The 25,596-nt window shown below is 39.0% G+C and overlaps 1 protein-coding gene across 2 annotated transcripts in view; it reads right to left on the bottom strand.

Annotated features, from left to right (window-relative positions):
* The window catches only part of kifap3a (kinesin-associated protein 3a), a 239,773-nt gene extending 214,893 nt beyond the window's left edge, over positions 1-24,880 (bottom strand). The window contains exons 1-2 of one of the 2 annotated variants that reach the window (XM_072273953.1): positions 24,651-24,880; positions 2,051-2,182 (exon numbers count right to left, since the gene is read on the bottom strand). In XM_072273953.1, coding sequence (XP_072130054.1) covers positions 2,051-2,182; positions 24,651-24,682 — 164 coding nt within the window. In that variant the 5' untranslated portion in view covers positions 24,683-24,880. Of the gene's footprint in view, positions 1-2,050; positions 2,183-24,650 lie in introns of those variants that run through there. The other variant, XM_072273954.1, reaches the window with a different exon arrangement.
* Between the last annotated feature and the right edge of the window lie 716 nt (positions 24,881-25,596).

The following is a 25,596-nucleotide window of genomic DNA, read 5'->3' as shown; positions in this document are numbered from 1 at the left end:
ACTATTTTTAATTGTATTGTTCAATATTTTCATCTTTTAGCTTTCACTTTATTGGCATACAATCAAAGAATATACACTTCTTAATGTGTTCATATTTATCATGCTTTTTATTATAGTGTTCTTAATCTTATTGTTCTTTTTTGTGCTGCAACGGATCTATTCTGCACTTGTGTACAAGAAATGACATTAAACAATATTGATCTTTCTTGCATATTCTTAAGTCTCACAACACCACTAAGATATTTTTAGTTAATTAATGGTGTAGTTTGACATCATTTCATTACAGACTTAGTAGCTTAAATTTCTAGTATGATCAGGTATCAGAATGTTATCAAGTACAAGAAATGATGCATGAAGCATCACACCACCTGCTTTAAAATATGCAAAATTTAATTTTAAGAATGTGAATAGTTACTTTCAGCAAAGAAAGCTAACACCAGGATTGTAAGCAGATGTACTCAATAATTAGGGTCAATGTTAAAACTCATTGCAGTGATTACAAAGCCATGCTTACAAAGCAAAAATAAAAATGCTGACTGTGGTAGTTAAACAGAAAAACACTGGGCACTTTCAGAATCTGATGTAGCTAGCAAAATTAAGCTATTGTTGATATATCTACTTGTTTAAAAAGTGCTCCTTTAATAAATTGATTTTTCTCCACAATGCTAAACAAGTGAGAATTTCAGATTTACTGCTATGTTCAAAATTAACTGAAGTAACTATTGTTCACTTTGCTGCTGGTTGCCAAGTTCTCAGTACCTCTCTGTGCTATATTTTAGCCTAATAATATTGATGATAAATGTGATAGGATAGTGTTCTCTTTATTAACTCACATCCATTCAATTATTATTAAAAGCTTTACAATTTGACGGTCCATAAACATATTCCTATTAAACAATTAACAGAGCCAGCCAACAACTTACAAGCATTTAACAGAAACTGATGTGAACAGACAAAAACAATACATTTGGAAGCTTTTTTCAAAAGCAGAAGTAAGATTTTCTGTACAAGCACAAACAGATTATTCTATTTTGGCACCTTTTAGGGGCAACAGCTATTTTTTTTAAATCACATTTTTATATTTTGCTAAAAAAAACTATAGGAAATAAAATTATTTTGACAACAAGGCTAAAATGTATCTCATACTCAAGAAAAATGATTCAGTGATTCACCAGACATCCTTTTCTATTTTGTGTTCAAACCAAAGCAAAATCATTATTACTGTATTCATTTTAGTTTGATGCAAGGAAAGATTAAGATAATGATAAACAAATTTACTCTCAATTTATTAAAATGAAGTTAAATTTGCAGGTACATAGTTAAGGTTTATAAATCTTCACCGAAAATATTGAAAGTAAATGAAAAATCAACACAACTGCAGATGGAAATCTACGATAAAAATTTTGATTTCAGAAACCTTCATCATAAAAACAATCCTAGATAGCAAAAAAAATGGGAAAATGGTAGGTCTCTAATATGATAGGACTAGAAGATATACTGTGGCATTTATGGAGGAGTTAAAATCAGATTAAGCTTCTGTGTCTTTGACCTGTACTAATTACATACTTCTAAGAAGCATCTGCTCTGTATAGGTTCATTAACGTTTAACACCCGACATCAAACCTGCATTCATTAACAACACATCTTATAACAGACATCCTTCTAAGATGAAAGGAGGGGATAAAAGACCTCATTTCTGAAACAAGCATCATAAACATAAGAATGAAAATCTGGTAAAAGAAGAAAAAGAGGGGAAAAAATCAGTTGATAAATCCTAAATGGCCAATCAACCCTTTTGCAGACAATAACTTCCCATTTTTTCTGCTCAGTGAACTTAAAAGAGCTCTGAAATATATAGATTAAATCAAGGAAAAGGGTCATTGTTTAAAAATTATACTTTAACACTCCCTTTCAATTGTTATTGAAAAATTTTACCCACTTAGCCATTCTTCATTGATAAATTCAAATTGTTAGAGATTTTTAAAATATTTCATAAATCAGTTACAGTGTGAAAAATAATTAGCAGTATTTGTAAAGAAATAATACTCACATTTTCTGACATTCCTTCCGTTCTCCAAGCATGGCATTGCCCATCTCACCCAAAATTGTGGCTTCTACTTCACAGTGAACAACCAAAGCTTTCTCCACTGGGTGGACATCTATATTACCCCCTTTTACTTTCCTAAAGGAAAAGAAAAATTATGAGAGCAACCAAAAGAAATGTGCATTTCCATTAAACTTAAAGAAACATGTTGCTGTAGTAAGTTAATCCCATTGCTTTAAAATGACATTTTTCCAATAGCATTCAAAATTAGTCTGGAGGACTTCAAAAGTTTCTCCAAGTCCTCGAGTTGCCTCCAACACCCTTATTCACTCACCGTCATCCCCTTCCCCTTCCTGGTTCTATCCCCCACTAAATACCACAAGTTCACCCATGGGATCCTCCTCCTAATCTAGTTCCATATACTAATCACCACTCCCCTAAATTTCCATTCTCACCTTCTCATCATAGTTTAGCACTGATACTTTTGTGTTCCTGTTTCTATCCCTCCAGAATCAGAATCAGGTTTCATATCACTGGCAGTAGCAATACAATGCAAAATGTATGAATTACAGTATATATTAAATAGTAGTACAAACAAAGTACAGATGTAGTGTACATTTCAATGTTCATTCAGCAATCTGAAGGCAGAGGGGAAAAAAGCTGTTCCTGAATCACTGAGTGTGTGTCTTCAGGCTCCTGTACCTCATTCCTGATGGTAGCAATGACAAGAAAGTATGCCCTGGGTGGTGGGGGTCCTTAACGGTGGACGCCGCCTTTTTGCACCATTGCTCCTTGAAAATGTCCTGGATGGTACAGAGGCTAGTGCCTTTGATGGAGCTGACTGAGTTCACAATTTTCTGCAGCTTCTTTCAATCCTGTGCAGTAGCCCCTCCCCCACCCCCAACACCGGACAGTGATCAATGATGCAGCTAGTTAGAATGCTCTCCATGGTACATTAGAAGAATCTGAGAATGTCCTTGGTGACATACCTAATCTCCTCAAACTCCTAATGAAATATAGCTGCTGTCGCGCCTTCTTTGTAACTTCATCTATATGTTGGGTCCAGGGTAGATCCTCAGAGATACCGACACCCAAGAACTTGAAATTGCTCACTCTTTTCACTTCTGAAGGACTGATGTGTGCTCCCTCAATTTATCCTTTCTGAAGTTCACAATCAGTTCTTCGGTCTTACTGACATTAAGTGCAAGGATGTTGCTGCCACTCCACTCAACTAGTTGATATATCTCACTCCTGACCATCTTTGCATCACTATCTGAAATTCTGCCAACATTAGTTGTAATAAGCAAATTTATAGATGGCATTTGAGCTGTGCCTAGCCACACATGGGTGTACAGACAGTACAGCAGTGTCTCCAAGCTTCACAATGCCCATCCAATTATCTTGCCCTGTCTCTCCGTCTTTTATATTTTTTTTCTCACTCTTTGTCTGCCTCCATGTATCATTTACTTGACATTGCTTCACAATTGCATCCCTGCTCTCCTATCTGGCATACCTGCTTCTTAGCTTACAGCCCTCTCCAGTCCACCAATCAGTTTGGACTCCTTTCCCACCAGCCCCTTTCTCCACATTGTATTGGCCACCACTCAATCCTGCATCAGGACTTCAACCCAAAATGTTGACAATTCCTTTCCTTCCGCAGATGCTGTTTGACCTACTGAGAACACAATCGTCCAGCAGATTGTTTGTCGATGGAGAAGTGTTCTTTCTGGTGGTCTATCCATACTACAAAGATCCAGAAAAAAAAATTGACCGCTGGCATTGAAGTACTGGATCTTCTTGAAAAAAGGCACCACACTATTTTACTGTATTTCAGAGCATCAGTAGTAGAAGTAGACCAAGATGTTAACATCATAACAGCCACTTTACTAGATGCAACATAAATTATGAGTTCACTGTGAATTTGCAAACTTGTAGGTTAGACATTGAACAGAACAGATTTCTCAAAAGTAAGACAAAACTCTAGCAGAAGGCCAAACTTCATAGATTGTATTTTACATTACTTGCTGCAGAAATTAAATACACAATAACACCTGGAAGCAATTAAATGGGAGTAAGCTAACTAAGGAGTTACTGCCTGTTACACCACTGGCGTTTAGGTCCTCCATCTCTTTCTGTCCTTGGCCAGGTGGTACTCAGGACCTCCTTCATGTGCCAGTAGCTTCCTCGCGGTTTTCACAACCGTCAGTCCTGTAAATCCTGGGTGGATACTCAGGAATACCGTCGCACACAGATATAGGATCCTTCGTTGCTGTCTCCGTAAAAAAATTTTTTTGACAAGACACGGTTATTACTCCTGAGCTGAACCCCTGAACCCGGAGGATCAGTGGACTAGTCTGGCCTACACCCTTTAACCTGACTGGCATGGGTGACCCTGCCAAGAGTCGAAGCACAACTCTCTGACTCCAGCAACATAGCTCTCCGGGTTACTGAGGCACACAAACCTCTAAACCCCACAACAAAGTCGTGATCTTCTTGAAGGAAACCAACTGAAGGATTCCTAAAATATCAGTGAAATAAATTGAAATAAATCACTGGATGGGGATGAGATTGCCATCTTAAAATTCACTGATCTACCAAGGCTCAGTTCATGATTCTCAGTGTTTTGATCAACTGATTCTACCATAGTAAATTTAAAAACCAAGTAACAACTTTGGTTTATAAAAAAACAAAATAACAACTTTGATTAATAGGAAATAAAAACAATATAGCTTAGAAAAATATATAAATAATTTATCTCCATGGCGATGACAGCTCTCCTTAAAAATCTTACTGCCACTTTGCTGTTAGATTACTAAATGTTTTATAATGAAATGGGCATGCATCATCTGAATTCTAAAAAACATTCAGGAATCTGTTTTGATTACCAATTCGCTCTTTTTCAATATAATGCTCAGCCAAAAATTATACCAACACCAAGAATGTTGCATGTGTATCTATTCTGTCATGACATTTTTTTGCACAGTTTATTGCTTGATTGGGGGGGGGGTAGGTAATTTTCATTTAAAAACCATAAAATTGTAGATGTAAATACTTATATAAAAACATTAAATAGAAAAACATAGTCCATTTATTGCAGAAGTGAACATGATGCCATTATATACAACTCAGATGTCTTTCATTCTTTAATACAACTCGTAGAAAATTCTAACAATTTCACATACACTATAGCATATTTAGTCATTTTTGCTCTGATCAAAGTCTCTTAAAATAATATTGTTTTATATTTAATATTAGGGGATGGGAAAAGTCAAGTTTACTGCTTATAAGGAATTTAATAAAGTGAGGAATGATCAGAATGCAAACCTTTTTTCGCCATGCTACCCAATTATATACTTGGGGTTTTAAATACAAATATTAAATAGGCATAGCCAAAGGATATTCTGAAATATCCAAAGGATAAATCTTTTTGATTTTTGCTTTCCACCTCAGTAACTTTAAATGACATCTCAAAAATTATGTTTTCAATCCATAGTTGGCAGGAACCCATTAATACATTTTAACCTTCCATAGTTTTCAATCATTTTAAGTGTCTAAACAATTGCAACTCACGGGCTCCGAAAGATGCACAATTAGAAATCTTGACACCTAATTTATTCTACAGTAACAGGAAAATTAGATGTCATAGTTGAGTTAAAAAAGAAAATGAAGTTGAATACATTTAACAACAAGGTTGTGTGCATACAATTTCTGGAATCCCCATCTGCACTGTTCTCACAGACACATTTATCTTAGGACTGTGGGTGTAAAAGCAAGACCATACTGCACAAGGGCAATCAGGCCTCAAGTGGCAAATCCAAAGGCTCTTCACATTGACCTCCCTTGTGGCCCACCGCTGTCATAGACCTTTCAAATATCCAGCAGTGTGGGAGATTAAATGGGCAAACATCCTACCTCAAGCACATTCCTGACAGTAATTCAACATTCAATACTCAAGCTGCAGAGATTTCTCACCATTCGTATGCTTCATAGATCTATCTATTTTTACAAATGTCATGATGTGATCTGATCATCAACCTTGGTTCACTCATGGAGGGAAGGCTGGAACAGGGTTCTGAGTTGGATGATCAGCCACGATCATACTGAATGGCGGTGCAGGCTCGAATGGCCAAATGGCCTACTCCTGCACCTATTTTCTATGTTTCTATGTTTCTATTCATTGCATCCAATCCAGTAAAAATTATCTGTAGAATTTCAAAACACACTTCGTCTGATTAAAATGTTCACATGTGGACTGCTTAACTTTAAAAATGTAGCCCAGTTAAATATTAAACTACAAGGTTTTTGAGGATATAACTGGTAGAACAGTTCAGGGAAAAACCACTAGATGTGATGTGATGAATTTGTGTACATTATCAGAAGTGATGCACATGTATTATCCAAAAAAACCTTTAATGAAGTCCCATGTGAAAAGTTAGTGAGAGAAATTAAAGTATATGGGTACTTGCATGAATCGAAATGTGGTTAATAGGAAGAATACAGAGATACATGCAATAATATAGCATGGAATTGGGCCTATCTTGTCCATGTCAACCATGGTCCCCACCAAGCTAGCCCCTGCCTACATTTGGCCCACAAACCCCTCCTATCTATGTACTTATCCAAATGCCTTCCCCAAGATAGTCAGCCACCTTCCCAATCAGATCCCACAGGGGTCAGTATTTGACGTTGGCATTATTCACAATATATACCAATGATTTAGATGAGCGAACAAAATGTAATATCTCAAGGTTTGCTAATGACACCAAACTGGGTGTAATTGTGACTTATGAGAAAGATGCAGAAGGGTTTCAAGGCAACTAAAACTGAGTGAGTGGGTATAATAGCTTAGTGAATGCCATATAACTTGCATAAAGTTATACCCCCTCTGGCTATCCATCCAATAGGATGATGATGGTTCCTTTCAGTTAGTGAGGTTTAGGATATCCCACTCCTCAGAAAGGAACAGCGTGTGCGTGAATGGATTTAGGTGAGGAGGGGGTTGCACAGGTCCGGACCCACCCTCACAACATCCCCTCCCAGGTCCAGCGGCATGGTGGGGTCTAAGACGGCTGGAGGTAGTTCTATTGCTGTGAATGGCCAGACCAAGCTTTGATGCAAGGGATGCCCTTTCCACGCTTCACGGCACATGTTTGCTAGATGGCCGTTGACCCTACGGGGGTTCATCCGCCCTTTGACAGGTCTTGTTTTTCGTCCTGCAGGGTGTCTAGCCACCCTCCTCACCAGGCAAGCCTGGTGGGGGGAGCCAGTTTAGTCACCGACCACCTGACTATGCAACAGGTAGGACTGGGTTACATGGTACCAGTAGCACTCAAACAAGTGACCTGACTACTGTACACAATACTGTACTAAAAGGAGAAAGACAAGATTACTATGGCGAGATTGGAAAGGGTTGATATTCACCAGTGACTGAAAACATGCAGGTGTAGTAAACAGTGACGAAGACAAATAGTATGCGAGTTTTCATAGCAAGGATGCAAGAGACAAGAATACCTTGCTCAAATTACACTGGGCCTTGGTGAGACCACACTTGAAGCACTGAATACTGTTTCAGTCTCCTGTCTGAGAAACCATATATGCTATGGACAGTGTGTAACTTTATGAAGCATGACTAAGTCAACGACATTTATAGTCACATAAATTTCAAAAAATATGAGGGGATCCAATTTAAACTGAAAATCCTGACTTGCTTAAAGTAGCTTGATCCAAGGAGCATGTTCACCTGGCAAGGATGCTTAGATTCATGTTACAGGGTAAGAGATTTATGACTGGGCTGAAGAGAAATTTCTTCAGTTAAAGGGTGGTGAACTTATGGAATTCCGTGAGCTGTTGTGGCCACTATCAAATATATTTAAGAAGGACACATTTAAACATCCAGATGTAATATCATCAAAGGTAATGGGGGAGGGAAGGGGAAAGAGAGGAAATATACTTTAAAGCTAATGAACACCCATGCCAGTATTGAATACTGGAGCATAGTTGATTATTTGAAGGGTTGTATGTTCTACTTCCGCTCTTGCTTTTCCTTTTCCAGGTTAAATTCATTAATTCTGATATTTCAGATTTAAAACCTCACATTTAATGTAGTATTCAAAGAATAACAACAGAGTTCGAGTTCTTCTGATGTGCTAACCAACATCTGAGTCTCAACCAATCAATATAGAAATGTATTTGCTCGTGGGATATTGTTATGCACAACTTGACTGCTATTACTCCAGTATTTCTCTTCTAAGATGCCCCTTCCATTATCACTGTGATTACAATCTGAAAGGTACTTCATTATCTGTAGAGCACTTTTCAGCCATTTTCAGAAAAATTGAAAATAAAAAGAGATGTTGCAAATTTGAAATAAAAACAGAAAATGCTGAAAGTATTCAATAGGTCAGGCAGCACCTATGGAAAGATAAACGTTGCTTCAGTCAGATGAAATCACTTGGCATAAAGAGTTAACTCTGTTTCCCTTTCCCTAAAGGTACTATCTGACCTACTGAGTGTTTCCAGTATTTTCTGTTCTTATAAAAGTTACAACACTGGCAACTACCCTTGATTTCAATGGTATTACCACATCAAGTCTCAAACAAACCCAATAAGCTATATTGAAATGCAACAAATTTGGAATGGGCTTCACATTAGACCAGGATGACCAATAAGTACAACACAGTAAAGACGAGTGGGAAGCCGGAGGATTAGGAAACTTTTAAAGAGCAACAGAAGGTAACTAAAAAGGCAATACGCGGAGAAAAAATGAGGTACGAAGGTAAACAAGCCAAGAATATAAAGGAGGATAGTAAAAGCTTCTTTAGGTATGTGAAAAGGAAAAAAAATAGTTAAGACCAAAATTGGGCCCTTGAAGACAAAAACGGGTGAATTTATTATGGGAAACAAGGAAATAGCAGATGAGTTGAACAGGTACTTTGGATCTGTCTTCACTAGGGAAGACACAAACAATCTCCCAGACATAAGAGTGGTCAAAGGACCTAGGGTAATGGATGAACTGAAGGAAATTTATATTAGGCAGGAAATGGTGTTGGATAGATTGTTGGGTCTGAAGGCTGATAAGTCCCCGGGACCTGATGGTCTGCATCCCAGGGTACTTAAGGAGGTGGCTTTAGAAATCCTGGATGCATTGGTAATCATTTTCCAATGTTCTATAGATTCAGGATCAGCTCCTGTGGATTGGAGGGTGGCTAATGTTGTCCCTCTCTTCAAGAAGGGACGAAGAGAGAAAACAGGGAATTATAGACCGGTTAGCCTGATGTCGGCGGTGGAAAAGATGCTGGAGCCAATTATAAAAGATGAAATAGCGGCACATTTGGATAGCAGTAACAGGATCGGTCCGAGTCAGCATGGATTTACGAAGGGGAAATCGTGCTTCACTAATCTTCTGGAATTTTTTGAGGATGTAACCATGAAAATGGACAACGGAGAGCCAGTGGATTTAGTGTACCTGGACTTTCAGAAAGCCTTTGATAAAGTCCCACATAGGAGATTAGTGGGCAAAATTAGGGCACATGGTATTGGGGGCAGAGTACTGACATGGATTGAAAATTGGCTGGCTGACAGAAAACAAAGAGTAACAATTAACGGGTCCCTTTCGGAATGGCAGGCGGTGACCAGTGGGGTACCGCAGGGTTCAGTGCTGGGATCGCAGCTGTTTACAATATATATTAATGATTTAGATGAGGGAATTAAAAGTAACATTAGCAAATTTGCAGATGACACAAAGCTGGGTGGCAGTGTGAAATCTGAGGAGGATGTTATGAGAACGCAGGGTGACTTGGACAGGCTCGGTGAGCGGGCAGATTCAGTTTAATGTGGATAAATGTGAGGTTATCCACTTTGGTGGTAAGAACAGGAAGGCAGATTATTATCTAAATGGAGTCAAGTTAGGAAAAGGGGAAGTACAATGAGATTGAGGTGTTCTTGTACATCAGTCACTGAAAGCAAGCATGCGAGTACAGCAGGCAGTGAAGAAAGCTAATGGCATGCTGGCCTTCATAACAAGGAGAATTGAGTATAAGAGCAAAGAGGCCCTTCTGCAGTTGTACAGAGTCCTGGTGAGACCACACCTGGAGTACTGTGTGTAGTTTTGGTCTCCAAATTTGAGGAAGGACATTGTTGCTATTGAGGGAGTGCAGCGAGTGCAAGGTTAATTCCCGGGATGGCGGGACTGTCTTATGTCGAAAGACTGGAGCGACCGGGCTTGTATACTCTGGAATTTAGAAGGCTGAGAGGGGATCTTATTGAAACATATAAGATTATTAAGGGATTGGACACGCTGGAGGCAGGAAGCATGTTCCCGCTGATGGGTGAGTCCAGAACCAGAGGTCACAGTTTAAGAATAAGGGGTAGGCCATTTAGAACGGAGTTGAGGAAAAACTTTTTCACACAGAGAGTGGCGGATACATGGAATACTCTTCCTCAGAATGCTGTGGAGGCCAAGTCTCTGGATGCTTTCAAGAAAGAGATGGATAGAGCTCTTAAAGATAGCGGAATCAAAGGTTATGGGGATAAGGCAGGAAATGGATACTGATTGTGGATGATCAGCCATGATCACAGTAAATGGCGGTGCTGGCTCGAAGGGCCGAATGGCCTACTCCTGCATCTATTGTCTATTGAGTTGAATTAGTTTCTTTTTGTGTCTGTCTCAGCTCCTTTGAAGTCTAGCAAATTCAGATATGACAGCAACAAGTATATAAAAAGTTTGAATTATTCTGAATGAAAAACTTCGAAAATGCTTACCTTAATGATTCAAACTTGAGAAATTCTATTTAAATCTTCAACAGAATAAAGCTTTCATGCAGTAAAGGCAATACTGCTAAAAGCATTTTTAATGCAGATAAATTAGCTTCTGATATTTTATCATTCAAAAACAAATATATGCTCATGCATTTTTTTAAATGGCTCTTTTTGCACCTGCCATTAACTTCCTTTGGAAGTCTGTCAAAGAATATGCCAAAGTAATCAAAATTCTTTAAAGCATAAGATTGCCAACGTATGAACCAACAGAAGGCAACTAAAAGTCAGAAGGTAGAGATGGAATATGAAAGTAAGCTAGCTAATAATATTAGAGATTACCAAAAGTTTCTTCAGATACATAAAGTGTAAAAGAGAGGCAAGAGTAGATATCAGACCACCAGAAAATGATGCTGGAGAGGTAGTAATGGCAGACAACGAAACGGCAGATGAACTGAATAAGTATTTTGCATAAGACTTCACTGTGGAAGACATTAGCAGTATGGTGCAAGTTCCAGGGGTCATGAGGTGTGTGAAGTTAACATAACTAGCAAGAAGGTGCTTGGAAAACTGAAAGGTCTGAAGGTAGCTAAGTCACCTAGTCCAGATGGGGTATACCCCAGGGTTCAGAAAGAGGTGGTTGAAGAGATTGTGGAGACATTAGTAATGATCTTTCAAGAATCACTAGATTCTGGAATGGTTCTGGAAGACTAGGAAAATTGCAAATGTCACTCCATTCTTCAAGAAGGGAGAGATGCAAAAGAAAGGAAATTGTGGGCCAGTTAGTCTAACCCATGGTTGGTAAGATGTTGGGAGTCAATTATAAAGGATGAGGTCTCAGGGAACTTGGAGGAACATAGTAAAATAGGCTGTAGTCAGCATAGTTTCCACAAGGAAAAATGTTGCCTGACAAATTTGTTGGGATTCTTTGAAGAAATAACAAGGATAGACAAAGGAAAATCGGTTGATGATATGGACTTGGAATTTCAGAAAGCCTTTAACAAGGTGCCACATGAGGATGCTTAACAAACTACAAGCCCATAGTATTGCAGGAAAGATTCCAGCATGGATAAAACAGTAGCTGATTGGCAGGAGGCAGACTGGAAATAAAGGCAGCCTTTTCTGGTTGGCTGCTGATGACTAGTGGTCTTCCACAGGGGTCTGTGTTGGGACCGATTCTTTTTACGTTATATGTCAATGATTTGGATGATAGAATTAATGGTTCTGTTGCAAAGTTTGCAGACGATATGAAGATAGGTGGAGGGGCAGATAGTTTTGAGGAAGTAGAGAAGCTACAAAAGGGCTTAGACAGACAGATTTGGAGAATTGGCAAAGAAATGGCAAATGAAATGCAGTGTCGGGAAGTGTATGGTCATGCACTTTCGTAGAAGAAATGAAAGGGTTTACTATTTTCTAAATGGAGAGTAAATACAAAAAACTGAGGCACAAGGGTCTTGGGAGTTCTTCGGCATTCTTGGGCAGGATTCCCTAAAAGTTAATTTGCAGGTTGAGTCTGTGGTGACAAAGGCAAATACAACATTAGCATTAATTTTAAGAGGATTAAAATATAAAAGCAAGAATGCAATGTTGAGACTTTATAAAGCACTGGTGAGGCCTCACTTGGAGAACTGAGAGCAGATTTGGGCCCCTTACCTTAGAGAGGATGTGCTGAAACTGAAGATGGTTCAAAGCAGGTTCACAAAAATGATTCCAGGATTGAATGGCTTGTCACATGAAGAGCATTTGGTGGTTCTGAGCCTGTATTCACAAAAATTCAAAAGAATGCAGGGTGACCTCATTGAAACCTATCGAATGGTGAAAGGCCTTGATAGAGTAGATGCGAAGATGATGTTCCCTGCGGTGGGAGAGTCTAAGACCAGAGGAAACAGATTCAGAATAGAGGGGCATCCTTTTAGAACAGAGATGAGGAGGAATTTCTTTGGCCAGGGTGGTGAACCTGTGGAATTCTTTGCCACAGACAGCGGTGGAGGCCAAGTCTTTATGTATATTTAAGGCAGAGATTGTTAGATTCTTAATTGATCAGGACATGAAGTGATACAGGGAGAAGGCAGGCAATTGGGGCTGAGAGAAAAACTGGATCAGCCATGACGAAATAGCAGAGCAGACTTGACGGGCCAAATGGCCTAATTCTGCTCCTATATCTTATGGTCTTGTATCACAAAATTGCAAGACAATTCCTTTATCAAAAAAAAACTTTGACCATAAAATAAAAGTGGAAGAATTTTTACCTTCTCAATACAGTTCAGAATTAAGTTATCATTTTTATCTCCATGTGAGCTGCCTTAATGACTATCACCCAGCAGCACTCACATCAACAGTGATGAAATGCTTTGAGAGGTTGGACATGAACTCCTGCCTCAGCAGGGACCTGAACCCACTGCAATTTGCCTACTGCCACAATAGGTCAATGGCAGACACAATCTCCATGGCTCTCCACACAGCTTTAGACCACCTGGCCAGCACAAGCACCTATGTCAGGATGCTGTTTATCGACTATAGTTCAGCATTTAATACCATCACTCCCACAACCTTGATTGAGAAGTTGCAGAACCTGAGCCTCTGTACCTTCCTCTGCAATTGGATCCTCGACTTCCTAACCGAAAGACCAGAATTGTGCAGATTGGTAATAACATATCCTCCTTGCTATGTGGGCACGTGGCCAAGTGGTTAAGGCATTCGACTAGCGACCTGAAGGTCCTGAGTTCGAGCCCCAGCTGAGGCAGTGTGTTGTGTCCTTGAGCAAGGCACTTAACCACACATTGCTCTGCAATGACACTGGTGCCAAGCTGTATGGGTCCTAATGCCCTTCCCTTGGACAACATCGGTGTCGTGGAGAGGGGAGACTTGCAGCATGGGCAACTGCCAGTCTTCCATACAACCTTGCCCAGGCCTGCGCCCTGGAGAGTGAAGACTTTCCATGGTCTCGCAAGACTAACAGATGCCTTTGTTTATCCTCCTCGCTGATGATTCACACTCAGGGGTGTGTGGTTAGCTCACTGCTCTACTCTCTATATACACATGACTGTGTGGCTAGGCATAGTTCAAATACCATGTATAAATTTGCTGACGATACAACCACTGTTGGCAGAATCTCAGGTGATGACAAGAGGGCGTACAGGAGTGAGATATGCCAACTAGTGGAGTGGGGACCCAGCAACAACCTGGCACTCAACATCAGTAAGACGAAAGAGCTGATTGTGGACTTCAGGAATGGTAAGACGAAGGAACACATACCAATCCTCAGAGGGGGATCAGGTGGAGAGAGTGAGCAGTTTCAAGTTTCTGGGTGTCAAGATCTCTGAAGATCTAACCTGGTCCCAACATACAGATGTAGTTATAAAGGCAGCAAGACAGCAGCCATCCTTCATTAGGAGTTTGAAGAGATATGGTGTGTCAACAAATACACTCAAAAACTTCTATAGATGTACCGTGGAGAGCATTCTGACAGGCTGCATCACCGTCTGGTATGGAGGGGCTACTGCACAGGACTGAAAGAAGCTGCAGAGGGTTGTAAATCTAGTCAACTCCAACTTGGGTACTAGCCTACAAAGTTCCTGGGACATCTTCAGTGAGCTGTGCCTCAGAAAGGAAGCGTCCATTATTAAGGACCTCCAGCACCCAGGGCATGCCCTTTTCTCACTGTTACTATCAGGTAGGAGGTACAGCTGCCTGAAGGCACACACTCAGTGATTCAGGAACAGTTTCGTCCCCTCTCCCATCCGATTCCTAAATGGACATTGAACCCTTGGACACTACCTCACTTTTTAAAATATATATTATTTCTGGTTTTTGCACGATTTTTCATTTATTGAATATATGTATACTATATAAAGAATACTGAATAAGATTTGCTTATTTATTATTTTATATTTTTCTTCTGTTATGTATTGCATTGAATTGCTGCTAAGTTAACAAATTTCACATCACATGCCAGTGATTCTGAAGCCTTTTCACAATACCAATCAACACTAATGTTGTCAGAAAGAGAAAGATTGTTCTTTAGCAATAACCAGTTTTCGAAATTGTAAGTAGAGCTGTGCTAACTAGTGTTGCTTTTTTTTATAGTATTTCTGGTTTTGCACTTTTTTTGAATCTATACAATATATGCATGCTGTAATTGATTTACATATTTATTATTATTTTTTATTTTATTTATTATTTTCTTTAAAATTTTACTTATTTGTTTTCTCTTCTATATTATGTATTGCATTGAACTGCTGCTGCTAAATTAACAAATTTCACGTCACATGCTGGTGATAATAAACCTGATTCTGATTCTAATGTTATAGTAATTACATTTAATCACCAATTTTTAAAGTTATGTTTAAGAGGGTGGAAATTAAATAACTTCAGCCTCATTTTTAATTAAAATTAATAATTTATTATTGTGCCTTTTATTTATTAACTTTCAATTAACCAATGCCTGGGACAAAAGGTGAATATAAGCAAACTTGGAAGACAAAAGGAAGAGACATATACAGTGGTGAGAAAGTTTTTGAATCCTTTAGTATTTTCACTATGTCTGCATAAACAGGACTTAAAATGTGATCAGACCTTCATGCAAGTCCTAAAATTAGATAAAGAGAACCAATTATATAACACAAAAAACATTGTACTTATTTATTTATTAAGAAAACTGATCCAATATTACATGTATTTGTTGGAAAAAGTATGTGAATCTCTAGGATTATTCGATAATTTAAAGGGGAAACTGGACTCAGGACCAGAACAGCTTGGCATCATTGATGGAACTATGAATTCTGAATTGTACCAGCAAATTCTACAGAAAAATGTCATGGTATCCATCCATGAACTGAAACTCAAGAGAAATTGAGTCATGAAGCAAGACTCTGCTCCTTTGTCTTGTGATCTCTGCTCCTTTGTCTTGTGATTTGCTTCTTTGTCTTGTCTTGTCTTGTGAAGCAAGATAACAACCCTAAACATTCAAGTCAGTCTACCAAACAATGGTTAAAGCAGAGGAAATTTCACATTTTAGAATGGCCAAGTCAAAGACCTGACCTTAATCTTATAGAAATGTTGTCGAAGAACCTGAAGCAAGGAGTTCATGCCAGGAAGCCCACCAACACCCCAGAGTTGAAGCAGTTTTGTAAGAAGGAATGGCCTAAAATTCCTCCAAGCCCATGTGCAGAACTGATCAACAGTTACCAGAAACATTTGGTTGAAGTTATTGCTGTACAAGGGGGTCACACCAGTTACTGAAAGCAAAGGTTTACATACTTCTTTCAACAAATACATGTAATATTGGAACATTTTTCTCAATAAATAAAAAGTACAATTTTTGTGTTATTTATTTAAGTCGGTTCTCCTTATTTAGTTTTAGGACTTGCGTGAACATTCGTTCACATTTTAGGTCATATTTATACAGAAATAAAGAAAATTCTAAAGGGTTCACCAACTTTCCAGCACAGCTGTACATTGAAACAGGAACTATCAAAAGGACTTCTCCAAAAATAACAATAAAAACATTGAAATGAAAAGAGCAAAGGCAGCAAGTAAACATAATCTAGTCAAGAGTAGCAAAGGACATATCCTTAACAACTGAAGGCATTTTTTTTGGAGGAGTGGGAGATGGAGGTGGAAGACAGGGAAAATATAGTGGATTCTGGTTAATTGAGACATATTGGGACCAGTACATTTTGGCCCAATTAAGCAGCTGCCCCAATTAGACAAAATTTCATGAAAATAGTTAAAAACATATAAAAAAAGGCAAATTACCACTGAATGAAGGCGAAGCTTAGGAGGGTTAATGGCATCTAACAGCCACTCCTTTGCTTGCATCTTCGGAAACAGCTCTATTTCCATCCTTAATATCTCTATTTCTCCCTTTCAGGCTTCTTTTGAAGACCCTGACCTGGAGTTACATGCTGACTATGGTTCTTTGTGGGAATTGGATCTGCTCTCAGGGTTCCATAACTGGCCGTTGTTCAGCACACGAAAGACTCAGTCTAACAGTCCAGTTCGAATTCAGAAGCCTAGGATCTCGGGGCTCCGGAGACGGGCAGATTGAGGGTCGGTGCCACGACAGGAGACCCGTGTGGGTCATGGGGGGAGTCGGGATATCTGCTGTGTGCCTAGAGACCTGGGATCATTGCGATCTTCAGGCACAGAGCTAAAAAAAAAAAGCGACATAACAGAATTTTAACATCATAAACCAGCGAGTTGTTTGTTATGTCTTCCCGCTAGCTAGGAAAATGGGAGAGATAGAACCTGCAGTTATGTCGAATACCGGATGAAACACTAAGTCTTTGGGGTAACTGCAAGTCTGTGTCTTTGCTATTGCTTTGCTCATGCTTGAGTGCTCGATGGTGGTGCCAATGCTTTTTTTTGTGGATGGGGGGAGGGGGGGATTTCTGCTCACTGCTGTTTACGCACAGGAGGGGGGAACTGGGGGGGGAGACTTTGAGGTTCCAACATTTAACCTTCGTGCATTCTTTGGGGCACTCCTCTGTTTTGGTGGATGGTTGTGAAGAAAAAGCATTTCAGGCTGTATATTGTATACATTTCTCTGACATTAAATTGTACCTTTGAAATTACACATTTAAATGAATAAACAAATTAAAACACTAACAATATTATTACAGTACTATAAAACTGTAGTTCCTAATAGTTATTGATGAAGGAATTATTCCCATGTTCTTTTGATTGACTAAATGAACAAAATCAGCGCAGACACCGAGTGCAGATACTGGACTGCCTTCATACTATGCTTTTGACAAATGTGTCCTCCAATCCTTCATTTTCACTGCAACTTCCAATGTTTGCTGATGGCTTCAAATTCTTCATACTTCTTAATTTGCAGTAGTGAAATTATTTCACTTTCACTCCCAGCCATTTCTAGCATTTCCAAGTCTAAATGCTTACCATAGTAAGCAAAACAGCTCCAAATTGTCTTACTGCTTACTTCTTGCCAACTATCAGTGACAAAAATCACTGCTTTTTGAACACAAACACACATAACTAATGCAATTTAAAAACTGTTCACTCTAAAGCACAGTAGGGTTCAACGGTCATACAACTGCATGCAACTGACACTAGTTAGAAACTTTGTCAAGTCTCCTACCCCAATTAAGTGACTTGGTGTCCCAAATAAATGAAGGGAACCCCAGCTATTTTTTCATTTAGTTTTTGTTCTTTAAGAGTTGTCCCAAATAACAGGCTGCCTCAATTAACTGATGGCCCAATAAATCAGAATTCACTGCAATTTATTGGGAGGCCAAGAAAGAGGACGATGTGGTCAAAATGCCACATTCAGCTCTTTCCACTAATCCATCCTCTTCCCAACTAACAAGGCACAAATTTTGTAAACTATTCCTTTGCTTTGCAGCTCAGATTATGCTCTACATTAATGCTTCTTTGCACATGAGAAATACATTACTAACAAAAAAAAGGCAGATGTTTTAACTGCTGGAATAATGTCAGCAAATTCTAATTTACACATATAAAGACTAATCATTACCCTTGAGCAGGAAGATGCCTATATGGATCCTACACTAAAATATTATGTTAAGGTACCCGAAATAATTGTTTCTCATTGATCATTCATTTAAAGTTTATGAAAGTGACATATTTAGAGAAACAAAATAAGGATCAGGTTGAAAACTGTCTCCAAATTTTGGACTACCTTTTGCACAAATAGAAACCTCATCATTTCACATTACAGTACCACTACTTGATTAAAATTGTGATGTGATCTCCTTGAATGACTGAATACTCTGTAATATTCATCCAAATGTCCCTTCATACTCAAATTGTACACTCCATCTACAGTACAGCAACTTACTGTAAAATGAACAGTTTGAGCAACCCCATGAATTACTACCCAGCACAAAATATGGTGTACACAAGCATTCAATTCTGTGTATTAGAAAAAATAAATATCTTCCAAACCCAAGAGATTACACTATATAGTTACTTTCCATCTGAAACACCTAGTCCTCCAGTCAGGTCCAGCTCTGCTTCTCGGCATTTTTAAAATTCTTACTTGTTCCCGTAACAATTTTTCATTCAGGATTAGATCAAGGGTTAAGTATGCTAAAGAGGAAATACACTGAAGCGAGTTAATGACAAGTTAACACTGGGTTATCCTTGATAAAAAAGATGAACTTTTACAGAACAAGTATGGAGGATACGAATGTGGGGGTGTACACTAACACTACAGCAATGGAAGAAAGGCTCTTTAAAAAATGGTACCTTTCACAATGTGGCTCAGTCCGCCACTGAAAGATTAAATTAGATTATGTACTCAAATTAGACCTGGAAGCACAATTTCCAATGCTAACACCTGAAAATAACCTTTGCTTCTCAATTCCTACATTAATAATGTAATTACCCTCAATACAATTGGTGTCCTCTCTGTCTGCTATTAGAAAGCTGTCACATTAAGTTACCATATTTGGAGATATATTTCAATACTGTATATGAAATGTTTTGCAATTAATTATATTTAATGCTCATATTAATTGTGATATAGGAAAATTAAAAAAGGAAAGCTAATGAATATAGATTGATAATTATGTTAAATTTATTTACTTTTTATTTAGAGATACAGCACAGTAACAAATAGACCCTTCCAGCCCAAGCAGCCAATGTCACCCAAATACACTCAAGTAACCAATTAACCTACTAATCCATATGTCTTTGAAATGTGGGAGGTAACCATAGCACCCAGAGGAAAAAAATGCAGTCACAGGAAGAACATACGAACTCCTGGTGGAAATTGAACCCAGGGCAGTGGCGCTATAAAGTGTTACGCTAACCACTGTGCTACCACGCCATGCCAAACTATTTCTTCGTTAAAAAGCTCCAGTACAGAAAGAGATATTAAAGCAGAAAAAATTAAGGCAAAATTGCTCATCTTTCCTAACCTGAATTCCTGTAAAAGCAGCTTTTCTCAGAACAAGCGTAAACCACAATGAAATTAACACAACTTCTAAGGAATTCATCACAGACTTAATAAAGACTTGTGTGAATGGGTATGTGCCTTTAAGAACACATCAGACATACCCAAACCAGAAGTCGCATATGAACCAGGAGATTTGCAGTCTGCTGAGAGCTAGATCAGTGGAATTCAACAGTGGTGATCCAGAACTCTACAGGAAGTCCAACTACGGCCTGCAAAAAGCTACCATAAGAGTGAAAAAGCAATTCCAAGTGAAGTTATAGATGCAATCAGATGGACGTCAGCTGTGGTACAGTTTGCATGCCACTTCTATCTACAAGTTGAAACCTATCATCATAAATGGTTTTGATGCTCATGCACATCTTGAAAAGGAGAATAATACTACAGCTACGTAAGTCACTATGGCATCTATCTGCCGGACTCTGTGATATCGATCTTGGCAGCCAATGTTAGAACCTCCTTGAAAAGCTGAACCCTCACAAAGTACCAGGCCCCGATAGTGTACCTGGTAGGGCACTCAAAACCTGTGAGAATCGATTGGCTAGAATGTTCAAGAACATCTTCAACCTCTCACTGCTGAGCTGGAAGTTCTCATCTGCTTCAAAAGGGAATCAATCATACCACTGCTGGAAAAAAGCAGGGTGAGCTGCCTCAACAACTATCACCGGGCAGCATTCACTACTAGACCCACTGCAACTTATCTACCACCACAATAGGTCTACCGCAGTTAGAATCTCACTGACTCTCCAAATTACCTTGGACCACCTATACCATAGCAATATCTATGTTAGGCTGCTGTTTATTAATTACAGCTCTCCTTTACTTGTACAATTAGCCAAAATTTCTATTCTAAATATAAATCCTATGATTAAGCAGTCATTACGAATCTGGTACCAGTTTCGTAAGTTTTTTAATCTTAAAAAATTTAACCTTTTTAGTTTAATTTATCGAAACTATTTATTTAAACCTTCACTTAGTCATCCTATCTTTTCTCTTTGGAGGAATAAAGGAACTTTTTCCTTTATGGATTTGTTTCAAGAAGGCCGATTGATGTCCTTTGAGAAATTAGTAACTAAATATTCTCTCCCATATTCACATTTTTTGCAACATCTTCAGGTCAGACATTTCTTACAAGAATATTTAAGTAATTTTCCATATATACAAGATTATGACCAGTTAGACATTATTTTAAAAATGAACCCTTTAGTGAAAGGTTTCATTGGGAAAATTTATGATTTACTATTACAACAGGATAACTATCCTTTACTTAAGATTAAGCAAGATTGGGAAAGAGAGCTTAACATGACCTTGATAACAGAGGATTGGTTGCGAATTTTGAAGTTGGTCAACTCTTCTTCGATTTGTGCCAGTCATTCTCTAATTCAATTTAAAATTGTACATCGTTATTATTTGACAAAGGAGAGATTGTCTAAAATATTTCCTAATGTAAATAGTCAGTGTGATAGATGTAAAACTGAGATAGCTAAATTGACACATATGTTTTGGTCGTGTTCTGTATTGAAACAGTTTTGGAAATCTATTTTTTCTACCACTTCTAAAGCTTTAAAAATCAATTTACAACCTAATAACTTGACAGTTTTGTTTGGTATAATTCCTCAATACATTCACGGCATTTCTATATCAGACCAACACGTAATTGCATTTGTCACATTATTGGCCAGAAGGGCTATTTTACTAAAATGGAAAGACGCCTCTGCTCCCACTTTCATACAATGGTTCTCTCAGGTGATGTTATGTCTTTCTTTCCAAAAAAAGTTTTAGCATTTTGGTTTTTTTTATTATTATTGATATACTGTTCAGTTTGGTTGACAGTTTAACTCTTATTCTACATATGGATATGTTGTCTTGATTATCTTGATGTATTTTTCTTTGTTGTTGATTTTCAATAATAATTAATAAAAAGATTTAAAATGAAAAATGATTAATTACGGCTCAGCATTCAACACCATCATCTCCACAGTACTAATCAATAAGCTTCAAAACATGGGCCATTTACCTCATTTTGCAACCAGATCCTTGACTTCCTCATTGGGAGACCAGTCAGTGCAGATCAGAAATAAGATCTCCTTGCTGACCGTCAACACAGATGAATCTCGAGGATGTGTGCTTAGCCCACTACTCTACTTTCTACACCTATGGCTAGGCACAGTTCAAACACCATTTATAAGTCCATCAATGATGCCACTGTTGCTGGCAGAATCTTAAGATTGTGGCAAAGGGGCATAACGGCAGTGAGAATGATCAGCTTGTTGAGTGGTGTTGCAACAACTCAATGTCAGTAAGACCAAGGAATCGCCTGTGGACCAGGAAGGGGTAATAAGGTCAGCAGTAGAAAGGGTGAGCAGTATCAAGTTCGTAGGTATCAATATCTTAGAATATCTATCCTGGGCCCAACAGTCAATGCAATCACAAAGGTGGCATGCAGCGGCTGTACTTCATTAGGAGTTTGAGGAGATTCGGTATATCACCAAAGACTCTAGCAAATTTCTATCAGTGTACTGTGGAGTGTATTCTGACTGGTTGAATTAATGCCTAGTTTGGAGATCTGATGCACAGATCGTAAAGGCTGCAGAGAGTTGTAGACGCAGCCAGTTCCATCACAGGCAGAAACCTCTGCACCATCGAGAACATCGTTAAAAGACGATGCCTCAAGAAGACAGCATCCTTTATTAAGGACTGTCACCACCATCCAGGACATGCCCTCTTCTCATTACTACTATCAAGGAGGTGGTACAGAAGCCTGAAAACCTTCACTGAATGATTTAGCTTCTTCCCCTCTGCCATTTGATTTCCTTTATACACTATTTGCTCCCTTTATACAGTATTTCTATATTTTTCTGAAAGTAATATTTATATCTTGCTCTTTACTGCTGCTGCCAAACAAATGTCAATGATAATAAGCCTGATTCAGATTCTGAAGAATGAAAATTTATGTTAGTTAAAATTATCCTTTGAGTATGCTCAAATCTTAATAGAAAATCCACGCATATCACATGATCATAATAAGTCAAAAAGCATGGTTTGACTGCACTGGCATACACACAAAAAATGCTGGAGGAATTTAGCAAGTCAGGAAGCATTCATGGGGGGTGGGGGGAAACAGTGAACTTTTCAATACCTTTCATCAGGGCTAGAAAAGGAAGCAAAACCCAGAGTAAGATAGGGGAAGGGGGCAGAGTACAAATTGGCAGGTGATAGGTGAGATCAGGTGAGGGGCAAGGAAGAAATGTGAGTGAGGATAATGTGAGAAGCTGGGAGGTAATAGGTGGAAGATGTTAAAGATCTAAAGGAGGAAGAATCTAATAGGAGAGGACAGTGGACCATGTAACAAATGGAAGGTCGTGAGAAACCCAGATAGTCTGGGGACTTCTCTCTCTGCAACACTAAGGATGTGAGACTGCCTCTGGCTGCTGAGCTTCGTATGTGAACTTTGCAGCGATTTGCCACGCTAATATGATGAACTGATTACCGAGGCTTTGGGCCTACTCGGAGGACTTTGATCTATGGACTCAATTTAGTTCAGAATCCTGCTCTTTGCTTCTGTTCTTTAAATGATTTGTTTTGTGCTTTTTCTCTCTTTGTGGCCACTGGGAGGTTGGTCTTTTTTTTAATTGGTTTCTTTTGGGTTCCTTGCTTTGCAACAGCCTGTAAGCAAACAAATCTCAAGGTTGTATAATGCACTTTGAAACCAGACAGAGGTGATGGGCAGGTCATGAGTGCAAGGGAGGAGAATTGTGTCTGATTTGCATATATCCCTTTGAGCTGCTACACCACTTAAGATCACTGCTGATCTCACTGCAACATCTCCACATTTTCGTCTGGCTACAGTACATTTTCACCTCCTACTGAGCCTTTTCAAGCAATACTAGTGTTCTAATTTAAGCACGAGTCAAGATTTAACCTGCCTTGGGAAAAAAAGATAAAATTAGAATTATAAATAATTTTACACTAATTGGCCTTCCAGTTGGTGGAAGCACAGGTGCACTTGAATGTCAATCTCTATTATATATGGAAAAAGCCCATTACCCCAAATAACTGACGACATTCAACGAAGGACAAAAGGCAACAAAGTGAAAAGTGTTGACTAAATGTAGGGAAAATAGTAGTTCAACAATGGAAAACGAGTGAGATTGTACTACATCTCATCTCCCTAAATGTTCAGCCTGTTCAAAATGTATATCTCATGAGAATGGCTCCAGGTAGGAATCAAAATGGGAGATTAAGAATAAATGGTCAAAATAAATCACCCCGTTAGATGAAGAAATCCTATTTCAATAAAGTCAAAGAAAGTGATATCTAGCCTGCTGAGCAACATTAAGACCACAAGGGTTACGTAAACAGGAACCCTAGAAGAAATCAAAGCCAATGATGTTCAAGCGGAATAAGTGGAAAATCTCGTTTCCCATGGGTGCAGTAGAGCTAAATGAAGGATGAGGTGAAAGAATCAAAAGGATACTGATGTTAGCAAAAACAATGCTAGTTTTAATTCAGGCAAAACAATGCGTACTCTGGAAACCTGAAATAGAAACAGATGATGTTGCAAATATGTACAGGATAGGGCCCAGCAGAAGCAGAAATAATATTTCAGGTCAAGTCTATCGAAATGTCATCAAGAGAAATATGGTCTGGCATTTTCTATTCGTTTGTGCTATTTGTCAGCACCAGGTGTACCTTGATAAAAACTAAACGGTGCCGTGACCCAAATAAAAAGTGTAGTAACGGCAGCCTTAGACTGTAAAGCAGAGTCTTGCCGACAGTCAAGTCAAGTCAGGCCAAGTCAGGCCCGGCCCAGCCCAGCCCAGCCCGTTGACAAGACAACGGACACCGTCGCAGTTCACCACCGGCGGCAGCCAGCCCGCAGACTGCTGCCATACTCGCCGCAGCACCAACCTCTTGAGATAACGAGCATCCTTCGTCTGCATTTTTCTGGCCACTACCGCTCAGCTCTAATTAGAAGCCGTTTCTTTGTTTGCTGATTTTCCCCCACACCGCGACCACCTTCACATCTCCACACGGCGCCTCTAACAAGTGCAAACGTCCCACAACTCCGAGCGGTGGGCAGGGCCGAGCTGGAACGACAGAACAACCGGAGGTGTCACTCCGTCGCTAGCGCCGCCAGCAGGCAAGGAGGGACCATCCGGGCCAAAATTGCATTACGAGTCGGCAGAGGTTAACGAATGCGGTTGTATGTACGTAGATAGCATCACCAGCAAAATGCCGTGAACGTCTCCAAATATGTAATCAGATGAAAATGGATGTCCAGCCACTATGGGAAATATTAAGTACAATAAGTAAAACACAAACAAGTCCAGGCTATTGTACCCTCCAGATTCCGCTATTGCAATGTTGTCTTACCCTGCCTTCGTTTGTTTATACAAATTACCCGGCTCCAGGCACCCAAAACCAAAATAAAATAGATTCCATTTCAATCACAAACGAATTAGTGCTATTACGACAGAGTTTTATGGAACTCATAGGCAGCATAACCGGATTTCTAGGTAGTAATCAACCTCAGATGCTGGGTGGCATGGAAGATCTGATAATAAATATCATTGGGGAGTGTTACAAACCCTGCTGACCATGTGCAAACAATACAGAGCCCTGTTAAAGTATTCAGCCCCCAACCCCTTCTTCACATAAACGAGTATTACAACCAGGGATTTTGATCAAATTAACTGAGAATTTTTATTTGTGAATCACATGTCCTGTTTTCACAACAGTGGCCCCCAAAATAAGGAAAAATTGTAAAACATGAAAAACTAATCAAAAACTGAAATGTCAGCAGTTCAAAAGTATTCTTCCCTCTTTGCTCAGTAATTAGCTGAACCACCCGTCA

Source organism: Mobula birostris, chromosome 12, assembly GCF_030028105.1.
Source record: "Mobula birostris isolate sMobBir1 chromosome 12, sMobBir1.hap1, whole genome shotgun sequence".
NCBI classification, from domain to species: domain Eukaryota; kingdom Metazoa; phylum Chordata; class Chondrichthyes; order Myliobatiformes; family Myliobatidae; genus Mobula; species Mobula birostris.
The sequence above is the reverse complement of the archived record's forward strand: the minus strand, read 5'-3'. Positions and strand labels throughout refer to the sequence as shown.